Raw genomic sequence first — 20,524 nt, forward strand, 5'->3', positions numbered from 1 at the left:
TGTGACCAAGGGCATACAGTTGGTATGGGTCAGGGGCAGAATTTGAACTTAGATCCACCTATCACCAAGGTCAATATCAATGCCTTATGACAGACTGATCCTGTGATCTAGAAAGCAGGGAAAATAATACCTAGACTGTTCAATTTATTTCAACCAGCAAGCATTCTTTAAGCATCTGCTGTATGCCAGGCACTAGAGCTACAAAGACAAAGTGTAACAGTCCCTGCTCTCAAGGAGTTTCCATTCTGGAGTTCATTCACTCATCTACCTCACAGGGTCATTTTACTCAACTGTAGTATGCTAAGTCAGCACGAGCTGTTAACGTTATTATGGCTGTTGTTATTGTCACTAGTATGATTCTTATCCAGGAACACTAAAGAAAAGAGGTTCGGTAAGTTGGGTTTCTTGCGTTGTGGGCTCACATGAAATGAGATCTCCCAGCACCGACTTGACTGTCGTCTCTGCAGGTCAGCCAGTACACATTTGCCATGTGCAGTTACCGAGAGAAAAAGGCCGAGCCCCAGGAACTTCTGCAGCTGGATGGCTACACCGTAGACTACACTGACCCCCAGCCAGGTACCCTACTTCATGGCAGGATCCAGTTATCAATGAAATGGTTCTCCTTCCCAGAGTCTCACAGAATGATTAAATGTAGCTCAAAATGTGTTCAGATTTTTTCTAAAAGTAATGCTCAAATTTCCAATACTCATACGTGCATATATACATATATACGTACATCTATATGCCTGTATTTTGCCAGTACAAGTCTGTATAATGGAATACATGCATGTATATACTTAGGCACAAATCAAGTAAGCCTTGATCCATTTGTCAGATACTCACATCTAAGCCACACAACACAGGTTAGAAAACATTAAACAATAGATTCCCCACATGCTCTACGTTGATAGTCACTATGTTCTCAAGAAGAAAAAACTTAAAGTCAGGGAGACTTTTAAAACAAGAGACCCATTTAACCTCTTTGATTCCTTTTGTCAGTGAAAAACCCATGTGAAATGGGAGCCTTTGAGGGGGAAGTTTTATATTTGTAAGTTGTGTTCTTCTCCTACCCTCCCCCAAATGTAATCTTTCCAAAAACCCAGTCGAAATCAGTCTTCAGCATCCTAGACTTTGGGGGGTGGAGGATCATTTCAGCATATTAATGAGCAACGAGCACCAACAGCCCTCTCCCAGAAAAGTTATTTTCTTATGCCAAATCTACATGAGGCAAGCATTTCCAACCATACTGTAGTATTTGGCCCAAAACCTTTTTTCCTCCTCCCATATTGCTCTTCCACATGCAATAAAATAAGCATAGAAGAAAGATGATCTCAAGGGAAGACTGGGTGTTAACCTGACAAGGTATGGGACACTAGTCCTAAGGACCATGCTAGCAGAGAAACTCATTTTCCCGGTGTTCAAGCCCATCTTAAGAATCGGTGACCCACTTTGCCTTGCTCTCCAATGGGTAATTCTACACACTGCCACTACACAAAGACAGGACTGGCTTCATTAGGCATTAATTAAATGCTTTAGTCGGGAGCCTCCTGTTTTTACAAGTGTGCCTCCTGGCATTTTCACAAAATGGTTCGTTAAATTGGCCCTCACATTGGCAGGTGCAAGTTTGTTTTCTTCCCCAACATTGGCTTACCCTCAGATAAAAATGGGCCCAGCCTTTCCTTGTTGCTACCCTGTGAGAGCCATGTAAAACTCATGGGGAAAATGAGTTAAAAAATGGACCGTGCAAAGTCAACACCAAAAGGCAAAATACGACTTTGTTCTGAAAGTCAAACCAAAATCCCTTTGTTGTAATAATCTTCTCTACACTGAGTCCTTGAAAAAAAAATGCTGCCCATGCTGGTGGGTACTCTCTGTTATGACAGAAATGCCATTTTCCATAAGAAAAAAAACCAAAGTTTGGTTGTGTCTAGCAACAAAAATATTAATAATAATATTAACATAATATTAAATGTAATACTCATTTAAAGAGCAATGCTGATGTTATTGTATCATCACCTCTGCTGTTGCTACTATCACCCCCACCATTGCTCCCCCCAAAACAAAGTGGGATCAGATTCTTGAGCCTCCTCAAAGACTCAAAGTAAAGCAGGTAAGGACGTTGCATTCCTTCCTCAGTGGATGCAATCCTAGTCTCTCTCTTCTTTTGGCAGTTTGCAGACTCATTTGAATAGCCTTTGAAAGTGGAAAAAATCTAAATAATTGCCAGAATCAACCCTTTTTTTTTACTGATGAAAGCATTAACAAGCATTTGTTGACTATTATGTGTCAGGCACCTTGCTAAGCACTAAGGATGTAAAGAAAGGCAAAAACTGTCCCTGTCCTCAAAAAGCTTACATTCTTTTGGAGGAGACAGTAAGTATATGAATAGAGAGACCCAAGACACATACAGAGTAGATGGAAGGTAACCTTAGAGAGGAAAGTTGTAGCAGCTGGAGAGACTGGAAAAGACTTAAGGAAAACAAGGAGGTTGATATATTTTCACTTCACACAGGCAGATCCGACTACTACCAGAGAGCCTTCAGTCATGTCCCCAGGTACCTACAGGAAATGAGTTATAAATTTGGGAGGGAAATTAACATAAATAATTCCTTCATCCTGCCCCCTTCTGGATGACATGTCCAAAAGCCCAATGCCAGAATGTGTAGGCTTCAAAGGCCTCCCACAAGACACTGCTCAAAATAGTCTATGAACTATTGTGCCTGGGGCCTCCACGAACATCCACTCTGGGCCTTCTCACCCAGGAACATCTCTCTACCATGCTAGCCCTCTTTTCCCATTGGTGAGTTCCTTCAGGGACCGCCATTTTGGGGAAGGTGCCAGGCTGGCCAACCTTCATTCACCTCCTGGCTATGCGTCTGACTTTCAGAATTCAACATCATGCTTCCCAAACTCCTTTCAGTTTCCTTTTGTACGCTGTCTTTCCCCATTAGAATATAAGCTCCTTGAGGGTAAGGACTAATGTTCTTTCTGTTTTTCTTCTTCTCTCCAGTACTTAGCACAGTGCCTGGCACATAGTAAGATCTTAATAAATGCTCATCGCCTTGCTCTGTACCAACCTGGGAGTTGCCTGCTATGCAAGGGGCCTACCCACAACTAAATAAGGAATCAAGAAGGAATTAAATATTATTTAATTCATATTCATCATGCCCCCCAAAAGATTTTTTTCTAATGCCAAAGTGATGCACTATAGTCAGTGAAACCCCGAAATAAATGCATAGACTTAATTCCCTAGGAACTCAAGGTTTAAAATAGCTGACATTGACACAGACCCATCTATACAGGACATACAGCCAGCAGGATGAATATATTACACCAATGTCTGGGAAGAATGTCATTGGCAAGAACATTTCCCAGTGTACTATTTGTGATGACAAGGCATGAAAGAGACCAAATCCCATCCAGGTATTGTCTGATCTCATTCCAGGTTTGGAAGGGGGCCGAGCCTTCTTCAATGCAGTTAAAGAAGGGGACACAGTGATTTTTGCCAGCGACGATGAACAAGATCGGATCCTGTGGGTCCAAGCCATGTACCGGGCCACCGGCCAGTCCCACAAGCCGGTCCCCCCAACACAAGTTCAAAAGCTAAATGCCAAGGGAGGAAACGTACCTCAGCTAGATGCACCAATCTCTCAATTTTGTAAGTAACTAAGTTGTCTAAAGATGTAGCTCTCTAATCCATGATTTGCCCTATGAAGTCAAATCAATCTCCAAAGACCAGGTTAAATTAGCTTCTTAAAACATCATTTTATGGGTTCTAAAATGTTTGAAAAGTAAAGATTCATCAGGCATGTTTGCTGAAAACATGAGTTGGGGAAGCCTGCGAAAAGTTGGGATGGAATGATTGATGAATGGGATTTTAAAATGCAATACTTGATGTATATTTTTTGGAGACTGAACTACATGGAACATTTATGTCAGTTTTAAGGGTTACAGTGAGACAAAGACAGAGTCAGAGAGGTGAAAGGTAGATTGGTAATTCATAGCCAGCCATTCATTTGTCTTCCTTTGATTGCCTCAAATAAAGTGTGTGATTTCTTTCCTTGCTTTATTCCTTCCTATTAATGTTCCTTTATAAATAGGGCTTCATTTGAAACCAATTAAAAATCTGCCATTAAGAATAACTTAAAAATAAAATAAGACATTATCACATGCAGTGAAAAAAGCATTTGTGCCTTAAATTCCCATCCTGGGCTAGGCAATAAATAAACTCAGATTCAAAATTACAATAGTCTCCTTAAACAACCCTAGTTAGTGCTCCAGCATCCTGTCCTCCTTTTTCCTCTGGCTGTTTCTGCTGTTCAACCCTTGCCAGTGTCTTGTTAATAGAGAGGTAGATAGATAGACTGAGGTAATTACTGGCCTAAAACTCAGGGAGACTGGCTGGGATACTCAATTTGACTCTACCGTTTCCCTGGCTGTGTGGCCTTGGGCTACTTTCACTTGCCTAAACTTCGGTTTATCCATCTATATGGCTATAGGACCATAGAACAATAAATTTAGAGATGGTCCAACTCCCTCCTTTCTACAGATAGGGAAATTGAGGCCCAGAGAGGGAGTTGCATAAGGTAACAGTAAGAGCTCACATTGATATAGCATTTTAGGTTACACAAAGTAATGGAAATTTCAGTGGCTTTGGAGATATAGGACCTCTGACACTTACTGCCTGCTTAACCTTGGAAAGGTTACCTCTCCTCTCTGGACCTTAGCTTCCTCATCCGTAAAGTTAGAGGATTGGAATTGATGCTCTCTGTGGCCCTTTCCAGCTCTAAAGTCATAATGCTACAAACCCTGAAAGAAATATGGAATTGGACCCAGATAGTCTAACCATAAAACTACTCTTCCTTCCATTGCCCCACAGATTTCCTCTAAGGAAAGTCTTGCCTCTAGCATTCATTGACTTTCTTTTTGGCAGCTTTCAACTTCTAGGTAGAGGGTCAGACCAAGTAATTATTCATTGCAAACTTTTTTGGTTTTTTCAGCCCAAACCTGCAAATTTCATTGGTGGAAGGAACTTCCAGTGAGGATACTCCTTCTACCAAGAAAGCTGCAACTTTTGGTCTTCTAGAGTTGCTCAAGACACTGAGAGGTTACAGGGTCACACAGCCCATATTTGTCAGAGGGGGAACTTGAACCCAGGTCTTCTTGACTCTAAGGCTGGCCCTCTCCCCACTGTTAGGCTACCTTAATCTGATGATGATGATGATGATGACGACCACTGCAAACAAAATGGAAACATAAAACATAAAATAAGTAATTACTTTTTACTATAAACTTAATACGTTGCTTGTTGTTCTTCTAAACTTTCTCCTCACTCAGAATATAGAAGATTACTTAGAGTGAAATAGAATTTCAAAATGTATGACATACTCAAAAATGGTATAGGATAGAGAGTTAGGAGACTCATTTCTTTTTCCATATAGAAGTCACTTTCCCTCTTGAGAACTCAGTATTACCATCCAGAAAAGGGCAGAGATGGTGCAATGCAAGATCTCTTTCTAAGTCTAAAATGGTACTGTGTTGCTCAGTCGTTTCAGTCATGTCTGACACTTTGTGATCCCATTTGGGGTTTTCTTGGCAAAAATAGTGGACTAGTTTGCCATTTCCTTCTCCAGAAAATTTTACACGTGAGGAGACTGAGGCAAACAAGGTGAAGTGACTTGCCCAGGGTCACATAGCTAGTAAGTGTCTGAGTTCAAATTTGAATTCAGGAAGATGAGTCTTTCTGACTCCAGGCCTGGCACTCTGTCCATTGAGCTACCTAGCTGCCCCTAAAATTATATGATATTTCTCAAAAATGTATCATCTTATATAAGTAGGATACAAATGACAACATCTAATAATAATTTTAATAATATATACTCAAGAGTGTTTTAATAGTAATTCTTTTTGGGAATGAAGGCAAGATGGGCTTCCTACTCAAAAATTCAGTGATTCTTTGATGTTTTATCTGTGTGTCACTTGATTTACAAAATCCTTCATGCGCATTTAGACTTTTATCTTCACAGAAGCTCAGTGAGGTAGATGGGGCAGATATAATTTACCCATTTTATAGATGACTCAACTGAGACCCAGAGAGTTAGAAGTGCCCTTGCCCAACGTTACATAGCTCATAATCAGGGAATCTGGAAAAAAAAACTTAGGTCTTCTGACCCCTCATCCAATGTTCTTTCTCCCAAGATTAGAAAGTTCTCCCGTATTAGAAAACATGAGTAGGATAGGATCTTATCAGAAAGAGCATAAGGTAGTGCGTAGAGTCCTAGACTTGGGGACAAGAAGGCTTGTCTTCAAATCACACCTCAGGTGCTTCCTAGCTTTGTGACCCTGGGAAAGTCACTGCTCTTCTCTGGCCCATCTATAAAGTGAGGGAGTTAGACTCAGTGTCCTCTCAAGTCCTCTCCAGCTCTCAATGCTATGATCCTATGATAATTCATTCAAATCATATTAAGAAGTCTTGCAACCTGCCCAGGTTAGTAGGAGGTCTTTGAAAACATACGTTTGAGCTCCTTGTCTAGTCAAAGGTCCTCAGCCAGCTCTCCTTATCCAAGCACTGAGCGCTTGAGATGATGGTGAGGAGGACAAGGGTGGGGTTGCTGTCTGGACTCAGGGAAGCAAGATTCAATCCTACTGTATCACGGACAGCTTCTAACTCAGAGAGTCTTTTACACAGAAGGCATTTGACAAATGAAGGTTGAGTGGAATGATTTCTTTATAACCAATATGTAGGAACACATCACTTACACTATCTTATTTTACACTCAATCAATTAATCAAGGAGTTATTTACCAAAACTGTGCTTAGCATTATGTAAATGGCCCAGAAAAAAAGTTCAGATGATCTTCCTCAAGAAACTTAGGACAACGACTCCCACTTTTAAAAAGCTTCAAAATTTACAAAGTGTCTTCCTCATCACACCCCTGTGAGATAAATAATAAAAACATTATCATTGTTCCCACTTTACAGATAAGATAACCAAGGCTCAGAAACCTACCCAGGGTCACCAAGCTGGGCCAAGATTGAAATTCATAAATTTCCGGGGAGCTTTCCATTATTCCATGTGCTTCTTAGCTACTAATACACATAATACAACTGGATAACAATTGTCTAACTGGGTCATTATGACTATAAAATTTGAGTTCAAATACAGCCTCAAATAATTATTAGCTAGGTGGCCCTGGGTAGATCATTTAACTTCTGCCTGCCTCAGCTTCCCCATCTCTAAAATGAGGATAGTACCTACCTCCCAGAATTGTTGTGAAAATCAATTGAGATAAAAATATAAAACACTTTGCAAACTTTAAAACACTATATAAATATTGCTGTTATTATTTTATTATTATAACCATAATGAGAGTTCAGAAAAGGGATCTATGTAAGTCTGAATCAAACTTGATAAATGCAAAATGTTACACTTGGGTTCAAAAATCAACTTCCTAAATATAAGGAAGGTTGAAGAGAGAGTGTGGCTAGACAACAGGTCATCTCTTTAAAAATCTAGTTTTAGCAGGCTGCAAATTCAATGGATGTCAACATTATGATATGGCAGCCAAGAAGGCTGCTGCCAATATCTTAAGCTGCGTTGAGAAGCCACAGCTTCCAGAGATGAGAAATGGGGTGGTCCCACTGTATTCTGTCCTGGTGAGACATTATCTGGTACATGAGGTTCAGTTATAGACACCATATTTTAAGAAGGACATGACTGAGCCACTGACTATCCAGAGAAAGGCAACCAAGATGAGGAAGGCCCTCAAAGTCATGACATATGGGTATCAGTTGAAGGAAATGAAGGTAATTAGTCTGGAGATTAGAAGTCTCAGTGGAGAGCAGGATTTTTGTATCAAAGACAAAGTAGTGTTCTGCTTAGTGTTGGAGGAAAGAATGAGGAGAAAAGAGAGAAAGTTTCAAAGAGGCAACATTAGGCTTGATTTAAGGAAAATTGCCTAATTATTAGAATTCTTCACTAGTAGAGAGGGATGCCTCAGGAGCTAATAGATCCCTCTTTCTGGAGGGCTTCAAGTAAAGTATCCATGTCCATTTGCCAAGTATTTTGTGGAGGGGATTTCCTACTCTGGTTTAGGTTGGAATGGATGACCCTTGAGGTCCCCTTCCAACTTTGAGATTCTTTAGTGTTCTGGGGGATAATCAGTGGTTTGACTCAGAAAAGGCTTAATGGAGGAAATGGCCTTGGAACTGGGCTGGAGGAAATTCACATTGGCTTTGATAAATTTCATACACTCTTGCTTCCCTGTTTACTAAATTACACAATTTCTATTCATAGTTAAGTTACAAATGATTTATCACCTTTCTGTGGATCTGCCCTAGCAAAATAACATAATTCAGTTGGATTCTGAAGGTTTTCATAGGGTTCCTACACATTATTTGAATGAGTTAGAAGTAATAGGATTCTATTCACATGTACTTACGTAGTATATTCAAATAAAACAGCTCCTTTCCTTTTTTTACATTTGATCTCCTTTCCTCCAGGCAGAATCTTATGTAAATCATATCAGACAAATGGGCATCCTCATGTCCTACATAAGATAGTCCACAAGAGTCTCATCGGACTCAGAAATCATCCAGCCAGAAGTGGGGATAGGGAGGAAGAAGACTGATCATGAAGATGGAATGTTGCTTATGTCAGATTTTTTATGCCTTGATCAGCTTTGCTGAATTTTTTTCTCTTCCTCTTTTTACTTTTCTGTTTATTTTTCAGTAGGCTTTGTTGTAAAGGATTACTCTCTGAAAGAGGGAAGAATATAAGTGACATACAAACAAAAGATGTCAATAAAATCTATTTTAAAGTAGGAAATCAATAATAAATATTAAACAAAGAAAAGCTATTTCTTTCCCCTACACCTTTTAACAAATAAAAGGTGAAAATAAAATTATTTAATCCAATTGCTTTATTTCAAAGATGAACAAGCTGAGGCCTACGTGACTTGAATAAGGTCACAGAAGTAACAAGAAACAGAATCAGGATTTGAACCCATGTCCTTTGACTCTAAATCCTGTGCTCATTTTTGTATGCCATGCTGCTTTCCATTCTTAGCTTGTCTTGCATCTTTCAGCTTAATTCAATTCGATTAAATAAGCATTTATTAATCCTCTGCTATGAACAAGGCACTGTGCTAGGAGATGCATAGACAGACTGGAAAATTGCCCCCATCACACAACATTTATACCAAGAAGGCCATGAAAGATGATGTGAGGAGAGGAGAAATACTCACTAGCCTGGGGGTCAGGGAGGGCTTCCTATAGGGTTATTACAATAGTCCAAGTAAGAAATGATGATGTCCTGAACTAGAATAGAAGTCAACTACAAGTGGAGATAAAGGGACAGATCTGAGAGATGTCGCGTAAGTAGGATCAACAAAATTTGACAAGACTTGGCCATAGAAGGGGTAGAGGAAGGAGGAAGATGGAATTGTGGGAAGATAACTCTGAGGTTGTGGACCTGGGCAATGTGGCTGATGTGGGCAGTCCCTCCATCAGATCACAAACTCTCTACAATGTACTAGGTGATCTTCAAGAGGTGCTGTACCCAAAAATCTATCCCCTTGTATCCCATCTGGTGATGAGATTCTTGGAATTTAGCTGTCTACACTGGTCATCAGTCTGTCCCAGGGTCTAGGCAAGTCAAAGCCCATGATAGCACTGGCATGCTGCTATCATGGGCTTTGAGAACCCAGGGTCTCCACAATGCCATGACATGTCATTAGGGTAGGAATTCTAGTGGAGGTCAGTGTAGACAGTGGCTTAGAAATCCATCAGAATGTACCTTGTCACAAGGCTGACATTAAGCCTTTTGATGAGTTGAATTTCTTAAATCCTTTTATGATGCTTAAAGAAAGGGTGAGCAGATATAGTAAATCTCAGTATGTCATTCCCCATGACTAACACGGGCCAAGTGAGAAGTGCAACAAGATGGACCAATCCATAAACATTTATTAGATACCTACTATGTGCAGGCATTGTGCTAAAGGGAATAAGTGCTGCTAAAAGGAAGTGATTCACTCATTTAGAAAAAAAAGACCTTGTTATCCCAAAATAACTATTGAGAAGTCTTCAGGTACCAGTATGACAAGGACTGCCAGCTGCTGGATCTCTGGCCATGTTTGCAAAATACAACTTAACCAGTGAAAGTGCAAATCCCTAGGATCCTTCTGACATGGTCATCACCATGCTGCTCATATAGCCATTAGGAGAGCTGAAACACACCCGGGATGTTGCCATTTGGGTGAATAATTCCAGATTGTCTAAATTAGAATTTTGCATGGATCAGTGGAAAGTAGGCTGGGCTTTCAGACCTGGGTACCCTCCCAGCATTTGTCACTTGCTGTCTGGGTGACCTTGAGTAGACTAATACAAGCAGGAATTAGTAAGGCACCTGCTCTGTGCAAATCACCCTGCTAAGATCTCAAAATACAGAGATGAACAATGACAGCCCTTACCCTCAGGGAGAGGGTCTGTTGGCACCCAGTGTCTTTACTTCTCAGGGCCCTGTCTTCCAGAGAAATGATAGGGTTAAGCTAGGTCACTGATCAATTTAGAGCTAGAAAGGACCTTAAAGTCCAAATTCTCCCCTCATTTTACAGATGAAGAAAAAGGCTCATAGAGTTTAAGTAACCAGCTCAGGATCACGTGGCTACAGTAGTAAGTGTCTGAGGGACTATTTGAACTCAGATCTCCTGATAGGGTCCTAGCCACTCTATCATGCTGTCTCATTTTCTAGTATTCTATGATTCTCTTCATGATTCCTAGCATACTAGTTAATGTACCCATTTTATCATTAAGGCTGGAAGGGAAGGCACTCTGAACATGTAATTTCATCAGTGTTGAGTGGAAACCTTCCTTCCCCACTGATGAAGATAATCAACTTTCTATAACTTGGTGTCTGAGCATTGCCTCCAAGGCACTCAGAGATCATGTGATTTGCTAAAGGCAGCATAGTTCTATGGAAAGAGCACTGAATTTGGACTTAAGGAACTGGGTTCACATTATGCTTCTGCCAGTTACTGTCTAAGTGGGCAAGTCAACCTCTCTTGGCCTGTTTCCTCATCTGTAAAATGAGGGTGTTGGATTAGGTGATCTTTCAGGTCGTTTATAATTTTAAATTTATGATCCTTGGAAATCACATGCTCATGGTCACATAACTAATACATATTGAACCCAGATTCTCCTGACCTGAAAGCTGACCCTCTAACCACTAATCAATCCAATCAATATGTATTAAGCGTTTATTATGTGCCAGGTACTGTACAATCAATAAAAAGACAGTCCCTGACCTTAAGGCGCTAATGGGGGCAGGAGAGAGGAGAGACAACATATGAAAGAAAGCAACAAAGGAGGGAGCAAGGGAGAGACCAGGAGGTACCCAGAGTGGGGACACAGCAGCAAATGCAAAGTGGAGGGTGACAAATTCTAGTGTTTGTCCTCTAGAAAGGAAAGCTTTGGGAGGAGTCTAGCACTCCACCCTCCAGTCTGCCCATCAGAAGGGAGAGGAGGCTGAGGGAGGTAGCGTCAGTCAAGGCTTGAGTTGGCAGAAGGACAGTGAGATCAGAGGTCAGGAGATAAATAGATTGTTGTTGTCGTTCATTCCTTTCCGTCTTGTCCCACTCTTTGTGCCCCCTTTGGGGTTTTCTTGGGAAAGATACTGGAGTGGTTTGCCATTTCTTTCTTCAGCTCATTTTACAGATGAGGAAACTGAGGCAAATGGTGTAAAGCGATTTGCCCAAGGCCACAAAGCCAGTAAGTGTCCAGATGTGAATTCAGGTCTTCCTGACTCCATGCCCAGTGCTCTCTCCACTGCTCCACCTATAGATAGAGCAAGTATTTATTAAGTGGGTACTATGATCCAAGCACCATGCACTTCAAAAGCCCTTGACCATCTATTTAAGAAGGATGGGGGGTGTGTGTGTGTATTTGGGGTGACTTGAAAAACTGGCTATGCCAAGCTATAGACTACCATGAAGGGCTGATCCTCTTGTAGAGTGTCCTAACTAATGGAGAATGCATCTGCAAGAGGGTGCCTTGGGAATTACTGGAACTGACCTGTGTATAATAAACCAGTTAAAAAGGATATTACACTGGAAAGAGCTCTGGATTTAGCACCCAGAGACCCTGGGTTTGAATCCTACCTCTGCCACAAGTTTTTTAACTTCTCTGGGGCTCAGCTTGAAAATTAAAAGAAAACAAGTTGGTTCTCCCTTTATCGGGCCAAGCTCTACCCATCAGGACCAGACAAGTGGTATGTATTCCCAAAGCCCAAATGTCAGCACATCACTCCTCTGCTCCATGAGCTCCAGAGGTTCCCTTTTGCCTCTCAGATCTAGTGTATGTTCCTACTTGCCATTCCACATATCCTTCTCCATCCCATACTCTAGGGTCAAGGCCTTCTTACAGTTTCTCACACATGAAGCTCCATCTCCTGCCTTCATACCATTGCAAGCTGTCCCCCCCCAGGTAGAAAGCCATCCATCTTCACCAGCCACCCTCATCCAACCCCTAGCCTCCTTCAAGGCAAGGTTCAGGGACCATCCTCTACACAAAGCCTTTCTTGATCTGCCTCTTATTATTGCTTTCCTCAACCTCCCAAATTGACTTTTATATACTTCCTACATGTTTTCTTCTAACTTAGCGTGTGTACATATTGGGTCCCCATTGCAATATAAGCTCCTTGAGGGTGAAGGCCCTTCATTTCTGTCTGTATCCTCAGTGCTGAGCACACAGTAAGTGTTTGATCAATGCCTATTGGTGTATGCAAGTAGATCTCTATTGACATATAAGTATCTCAGCTAAACATAGCCCACTGATAAATCAGTGAATCAGCAAATACTTATTGGTTGGTCAATGGGTTACAATGATTCTACATGATGCTAAGTACTGGGAATGCAGAGAAAGGCAAAACCATGGTCTTGCCCTCAAAGAGCTTCCATTTTGAAGGGGGAAGACAAGTGTGCACACTAGGTAAATTCAAGCTCTACACAACGCAGATGAGAGGCATTCTGAGGAGCAGGTGAGATTTTAGCCCAATCTGAAAGGAAGGCATGAAAGCCGAGAGGCAATATATAGAGCATTCCAGGTATGGGGGATGGTGAATGGAAATCAATGGAAGTAGGAGATGAATTATCATGTTTGGCAAACTTCAGGTAGACCAGTGTTGTGAGAATATAGAGTGTGTGAGGCTGAACAAAGCTTAAGGAGACTGGAAAGGCAGGAAGGGACAAAGTTATGCAAAGCTTTAAAATCCAAACTGAGAATTTTCTATCTGATCCAAAAGTTAATAGTGGACCATTGAAGCTCGTCGAGCCAGGGGATGACATCGCCAGAAGGATTTTCTTAGCAGAGATACTGGAGTGGTTTGTCATTTCCTTCTCCAGCTCATTTTACAGATGAGGAAACTGACACTAACAGGATGAAGTGACTTGCCCAGGGTCACATGGCTAGTAAGTGCACGTGGATTTGAACTTGAGAAGATGAGTCTTCTTGACTCCTGACCCAGCACTCTAACCACTGTGCCATCCCTTACCCTTTAGCTGTTGAATAGAGGTTGGATTAGAATGAAGAGACACTAAAATCAGAACAGGAGCTAGAAGAATATTGCAATAGACCAAGCAAGATGCAATAAAGGTCTGAACTAGGATTTTGGTTATGGAAGCAGGAAGAAAGGATCATACATAGGAAAGACTTTGTGGTGGTAGGAAGGCTAAGATAAACTACAGTATCAGATGGGCTATGTGAACTGAGTGAGGAGGAAGTGAGGATCAGCCTAAGGGTGCAAGCCTGGGTGCCTAGAAGGATGCTATTATCTGCAACAGTAAGAAGGAAGTTCAGGAAAAGGGAGAGTTGGAGGAAGCGGGTAAACAATGAATTCTCTATTAGAGATGTTGAGTTTGAGATGCCTCCAGGATATCCAGTTTGAAATATTGAAAAGTCAGTTGATGATATGGGACTGGACTTCAGCAGAGAGATTAAGACTGGATATATAGGTCTGGGAATCATCTTCATGGAGATAATCACTGAAAACATGGGAATTGGCAAAATGACCAAGTGAGACATGGTGGGGGGAAAAGAAAAAAAGGCCCAGGAAGAGCCTTGGGAGACCCTCACAGTTAGTGGATGAAGAAACAGCAAAGGACCCTGAGAAGGGGTGGTCAGACAGAACTATACCCTAAGATCAATTCGGGGGGAAAGGAGGGGGAAAGGAGGGGGAAGCAGGAAAGGGCCTAAACACCTGATGGCCTCCACATGAAGCATTCCTGGAATGCAAAGTCCCTCGGCCAAAACATAGGGCCCATGGAACTGAGAGCTGGGAAGGATCTCAGTAGCCCTCCAGTCCAGAGGTGTCAAACCTGCAGCTGTCAGGATGCTTCTGGCAAAACTTACCAGTGCCAACCAAACCAGATTAAAATGTAATGAGGAAATGTTTAACAAAATAAAGAAAAATGCAATACAACATAGATAATGTAAATTTCTGGTTTCCTAAGTCAATATGTGGCCCACAGAGATCCATTTCTATTTGAATCTGACATCACAGCCCTTTATTTAAGGGCTTTAAGCCCTTCATTATCTAGATGAGAGAGAGGGCCAAGGCAGTAAAGTGACTTGGCCAGATTGGCACAGGAGGTAAAATTTCAGAGCTCTGATTTGAATCCAGGCCCTTTGATGCAGATCCTTAGTTTCTCTAAAACCTAAATTATTAGAGAGTTGCCCTGAAATGGTGAATGGTTTGCCTACCATGGGACAGAGAGCTCATATTCAGAACTGGGGCATGAACCCAAGTATGAGGAGGATTAAATAACTTACTATTAACATAGGTTATTCAGTTAAGCCCTGTATATTATTCTGGGCCTTAAATTCATAAAATCATTTAAAGTTGGAAGGGACCTGACAGATTGCCTAGTCAACCCCCTCATTTTACAGGAAACTGAGACCCAAAAAGGCTTGAGTTCAGAAAATACTAAAATGCACACCATAAAATAGCCTTTGGTATCATTGAATAATGGAATAATCAGATAATTAGCTAAGTAATCAAATAATTGAATGAATAACGATATACTACATTGCTAAAAATTAAGATAATTTTGCTATCAAAAGCACAAAATGTCAAACCTTAAAGACAGTCAAGTATTGCATTTTAAAAAGGTTTCCTTGTGCAGCTAAAAGGTAAGAGCCACTGTTAACCACTTAAATCTGGCATCTCTCTCTCTCTCTCTCTCCCTTCTCTCTCCTCTCTCTCACTCACTCTCTCCCTCTCTCTCTCTCTCTCTCTCTCTCTCTCTCTCTCTCTCTCTCTCTCACTCTCTCCTCTCTCTCCCTCTCTCTCTCTCTCTCTCTCTCTCTCTCTCTCACTCTCTCCCTCTCTCTCTCTCTCTCTCTCTCTCTCTCTCTCTCTCTCTCTCTCTCCCCCTACCTCCCTCCCTTCCTCCCTCTAATGCTTCTTTTACAAATAGCCTTCCTGATAGATGCCATTCTTGCTAGTGAGTGATTTTCCAGAATGATACATGACAGTAACAAATTTAACAAATTTACAACTGCTTTACTATTATTTTTGTTATTATTATTCTTATTTTCATGGCACTAGTAAGCAGCCTAGAAAGCATAGAAATGTTCTTGGTGATTAAAAAAAAACTCCAGTTTTGTTGTGTAATAAATGTTCAAGAGAGACTTGAGAACGTCACATTGCGCAGTCGGGAAATTTGGGAGCAAGGCTGAATTCGTCGGGAGCCTACTTAATTTGGCCTCACAGGCTTCTGTAGGCAGATTTTGTTCTCTGACCTCATGACTGCATAACAGTGTTCAGCTGCAAAATCTAAAGACAATCTCAGGAAGAGTGGAGTGGAATACTGCTGTGCAATTCCAATGCTGAAAAATAGATCCTGCTATTCCTTATTTTGCGTGGGACTCGACAAACCCTTTTATTTGGGTTGCCCAGATCTTAAAAATGTGGTGTTTTCATATATATATATATATTTTTTTTTTCTTCTTTGCTACAATTAAAAAAGAAAAAGAATTCTAAACCACAAGTGATTTCTTTTCTTTTTGTTTTGGGTGTGGTTTTATTTGGGGCATTTTTTGCCCTAGACAATTAATGGCATTGCTCCATTTTTAGACATGATTGGGGTTTCCGTAGAAAAGGATTTCCAGAACTGAAGATAACAGGGCTGTCAAGATTTATATTCCCCTTTGGCAATATTAAGCATCCTCAAAGTGACCACTTGCCCTTGTCTTTGTCCTCCCTCTGTTAGTATTACATAAAAGTGAAAATTATACCCCTAATTATCATTTTGCATGAGGGGCAAAAAAGCCTTTTTTAACTTGAAAAAATGGGTCAGGGAATGTTTGACAGAACCCCTTGTTATATTTTTCATTTTTAATGTCTGTTTCTAGCTAATAATTGTTAAGCCCATCATATGCCAACAGTTGGATGTCTTTGAGAATTGTATTATATGTTCCACCCTGATAATCGGTCGGGATGATTATTTCCCTAATTGTTTTTTTTAATTTTGTTTGTTTCCAGCAGTTAGGATTTGGGGTTTTTTTGGTTTTTGTTGTAATTGGTTTGGGGGATTTTTTGTTATTAATTTTTTTGTTTGTTTCCTTTTTCATTCTTTGCTTGAACCCAAGTACTTTAGCTACTAGGGTAGAACTCCTGTCTGCTTTCCGAAGCCTTGTTGCTAGTCTTTATGTTATTCTGGTTTGTTCCTTCTTACCCTGCTAACTTCTAGCTGGACTCAAGGGTAAGTGCTCCCTGTAGCTAGCACAGCTCAGATAATCAGTTGAGATTATCTGACATCTGCAATGTGCTTTTTTTTCCTCTCTCTAAAAACTTTCCTCATGTTTAGATCTCGTAGTAAAACTTTTCATGTTATTTTCCTGAACTCAGGTTTGAAATGTCAGCTTCCATACTAAACTTAGGATGCATGTGACGTGTGCATAATTGCCTTCTCTCCCTGGCTTTCATATTGGCATCAAGTGATTCTCTTACTAAAGCCAACCATTGACATCTCTTATTTTTCTTTTTTGTTTCTGTCCCAAGATGTAAATATGAATTGAGCATCACGATGAAACTGTAAATGATTCCTTTGTTTCATGGAATCCACATCGACTTGACTGCTTTAATGCCTGAAAACAGATCATTCTGCACTCTGACAATCTGTTGTGCTTTTTTTTCCCTTTCCCCATTCCAATTTCTATGGTCAGTGCACCCATGGTGTGGTAACCATAGATACTTCAGGGAATAAAAGGTAGGGTAGGAAGCCTCCCTGAGCAAGGTTTTAAGACAGAAATGGTCAGAATAAATTAATAAGTAAAAGTTCACGCATGCCTTGCATGGGTCAGCATTCTTACTTCCTGATTTGACAGTTTCCTCTAATGTTGACACCTAATGGATGATCACTTGGGAAAATGAAAGGGAGGGGTACATTGGGTAACTCCGTCCTAACCAAATGGAGAGATTGGAGCCATGGTTGAACCCAAATAACTCAGTCCACAAAGCGTTGGCATCATTCTCTTACAATGACCACAAAAGTTCCCATCACAGTCACTAAAGTTGTATAAATACCCCAACGCTCCTTTTTAGTTAGAATACAGAATGGATTTAAGGACTTTGTCAAAGCAGTCTGGTTACTTTTTTTCCTAAAAGGATGCCTTAAAGAAAATGAAAACTTGACTCTCTAGAATGTTTTCCTTCAGTTACTTGTTCAGTTATGAGCCAAATATATAGTGCATTAATTCTTTATTCATATTTTAAAAATCTGTCCATCAAACACATGGTGAGTGCATAATTTATCAAGAGGGAGTTGGTCAAGAGAGCTGGCAAATATGCCATTGGAGTATTCTGAATGCCAAATGAGAGGGAGTAGGTCATGTCATTTCTCCTAACCATGTAATGATACTCCTTTCTTTTCTCCTTTTCTTTTCTTTCTGTCTTTCTTTCTTCTTAATGTTTTTCATTTTTCTTTTTTTTCCTTTGGCATAAATGTACCCCTGGTTAGCAGGCAGACTTCTTCACCACTCCAAGCAGATCCCTAATTTGACTTTTATTTTTATTTGGATGTCTGATGAGACATTGAATCAAGCTTTCTGTAGAATGTGACCTTAGTGAAAATTTAGGATTTTGCCACTTTTTGAAGAATAAAAGGATGGGCAGGTGGATGGATGGATGAAAGGATAGATGGATGGATGAATTCTGTTCTGATGGCATTACATGTATTTGCACAAAATGCATTGCTAGCTAGTAGTTTTTATTTTACTAATTGTCTGCTTTAATTGCTTTCTCTATATCTCATGAAATCATTGCTATGTCTTCTTGTATTGTCAACTTGCAGATGCTACATTGCAGGAATGCAATCTTAAAGTATTAATTCAATATTCACATAATTTGCATGACCTAAAATGACACTGTAAATCACTTTGCTATTCTTTATAAAAGCATATACTAAAAAAAACAGACTCCCACAATCAGCTCAAAATATTTCAAAATGCTATGAGAAGTTCTCAATGTTCTATATTTATTGAAGAAGCATTTCTTTGGAATATGTTGTTAAATCTCAGACATCAACAATGCTATTCACTGAGCCATTTAATATTTTCCTGAGTTGTGTAGTGATTTACAGTATAATGCATTATTAACTACTGTCAAGTGCAGAAAAATATGATTGGTTACATTGTAGGGAAAATTTAAACATGGCAGAGTTATGTTTTATCTTCAAACCAGAAATTAATTGAAGTTAGAGTAAATACAGCAGGGGAAAGTTGAAAATCATTTATTGATTGGTTTTTTAGATCATTGGCAATGTTTTATACCTTTTATTTTAAATGACCTCTTAAAAATTAAATAAAGCTGAAATGTGCATCATGAGTCCCCTATTGAGATTTTTGTAGGAGTGCATTTTAGCTCTATAGATGTCCTTCTGTATCCTTAATTAGTCAGTCACCCTTCTGAAACATGCATGTAAACTCTGCTTAATCTAAGCGATCATGGAAATGTTTAGTTCTTCCTCCACGCATGCCATCAGTTGTATGGCTTCATACAATGGGCATGGGAAAATCTGTGGTTTGGCTTGGGATCTCTTCCACTGTTGTGTCTAACCAAAAAACAAAACAAAAACAAAAACAAAAAAACACAACTAAGAGTTCCCAGAAAAAAACTATCCCAGCCTTTTGACTACCCCATTAAAGACTCTTTTAGGGAGATCCATAAATAACTAGCTGCCATCAATCATTGTCACTTCTTTATTTCATGTCTTCTGATGAGGTTGACTAGTGTCATTGTTCGTTACTGTCCAAACCATATATTCATTCTTGTAATGTCAAACAGATATGACAAGCACACATTTTCCAGATAAGAACAATACAAAGTCACCTTATAATTTGGGGTTTGGGTTCACAGATGTGAATTTGAAATTTTATTGGTTGTTCATTTACCTTTGGACTCATTCTCCAAGATAATCATTGGATTCTAAATCCCAAGGGTGAATCAGATGGCCAGCTATCTCTAGTCTTTTAAAATTAGTCTTCCTCTATAGAGCTGGTCCTCTTCCATTGGATCTCATCAACGGCATACTAACCATTTATTTACAACAACAAAAGTCCATACTTCGTCTTTCATATTAAAAGAAACCTAAAATTTAATTCTGCAAACTAAAAAGTAAGATTGGATCATCCGTAAGGATTCAGTTAGCTGCCAGAAGGGCAGCACAGTACCAATTGCATGGAGTGTTTTTTTAAAATGATATCCTTACCAAAAGGAGAAAAAAATGCTTTTGCTAAAAAGTGATTATAAACTCTATCTTAAAAATGTGTGTCTAATACAAGATCACATTTATATTTGCTGATGAAACAGGATAACATGGAAAATAGACTATATATATGTTTGGACACATATATATAATACATAGTTCTATAGGGAAGAGAGAAAAAGAACATTGAAAGTGAAGTGAACTATAATCTAATTATGGAAATCTGAAATCTAATTATGAAAATGAATGCTGTAAGTGACAGGCTGATCAACTCAAGGCCACCTCACTAGAATTTTTAAAGGAGGCATGTGCAGCTTCCTTAATATGGGGCTCCTGTTTCCTTCTAGCTTTCAGGTCCACAAAGGAATTTGTTTCTACAAAATTTGGGGACAGATCGTGTTCATTATTTTTTTTAATGAAAGTGTCCCATCTTTCAGCAAAAGAGGAAGGAACAGAAAGGAAGGAAGGAAGGAAGGAAGGAAGGAAGGAAGGAAGGAAGGAAGGAAAGAAGGAAGGAAAGAAGGAAGGAAGGAAGGAAGAAGGGAGGGAGGGAGGGAAGGAGGGAAGCAGGGAAAGAAGGAAGGAAAAGAAAAAAGAAAGAAAAAAGACAGAAAGAAAGATTTGTCTGTTTCCTTTGCCCTTACAACAATAAGCCCACCTCATTCAGAAGCACAAACCCTTTGCCATGAGCACCCTTCAGAAGTGTCACCAATAACTAAAGCATTTCAAATTCTAGTATCATTTTAGGCAGCCTATGGAAAGTA

General features: G+C 40.0%; 1 protein-coding gene across 1 annotated transcript in view; it reads left to right on the forward strand.

Moving 5' to 3' along the window:
• CADPS (calcium dependent secretion activator) overlaps positions 1 to 20,524 on the forward strand; it is a 575,524-nt gene that overhangs the window by 379,898 nt on the left and 175,102 nt on the right. Inside the window, exons 11-13 of the mRNA XM_036738381.1 lie at positions 468 to 576; positions 3,446 to 3,658; positions 16,746 to 16,757. Coding sequence (XP_036594276.1) covers positions 468 to 576; positions 3,446 to 3,658; positions 16,746 to 16,757 — 334 coding nt within the window. The remainder of the gene's footprint in view (positions 1 to 467; positions 577 to 3,445; positions 3,659 to 16,745; positions 16,758 to 20,524) is intronic.

The sequence above is a fragment of the Trichosurus vulpecula genome, chromosome 9 (assembly GCF_011100635.1).
Source record: "Trichosurus vulpecula isolate mTriVul1 chromosome 9, mTriVul1.pri, whole genome shotgun sequence".
Taxonomy (NCBI): domain Eukaryota; kingdom Metazoa; phylum Chordata; class Mammalia; order Diprotodontia; family Phalangeridae; genus Trichosurus; species Trichosurus vulpecula.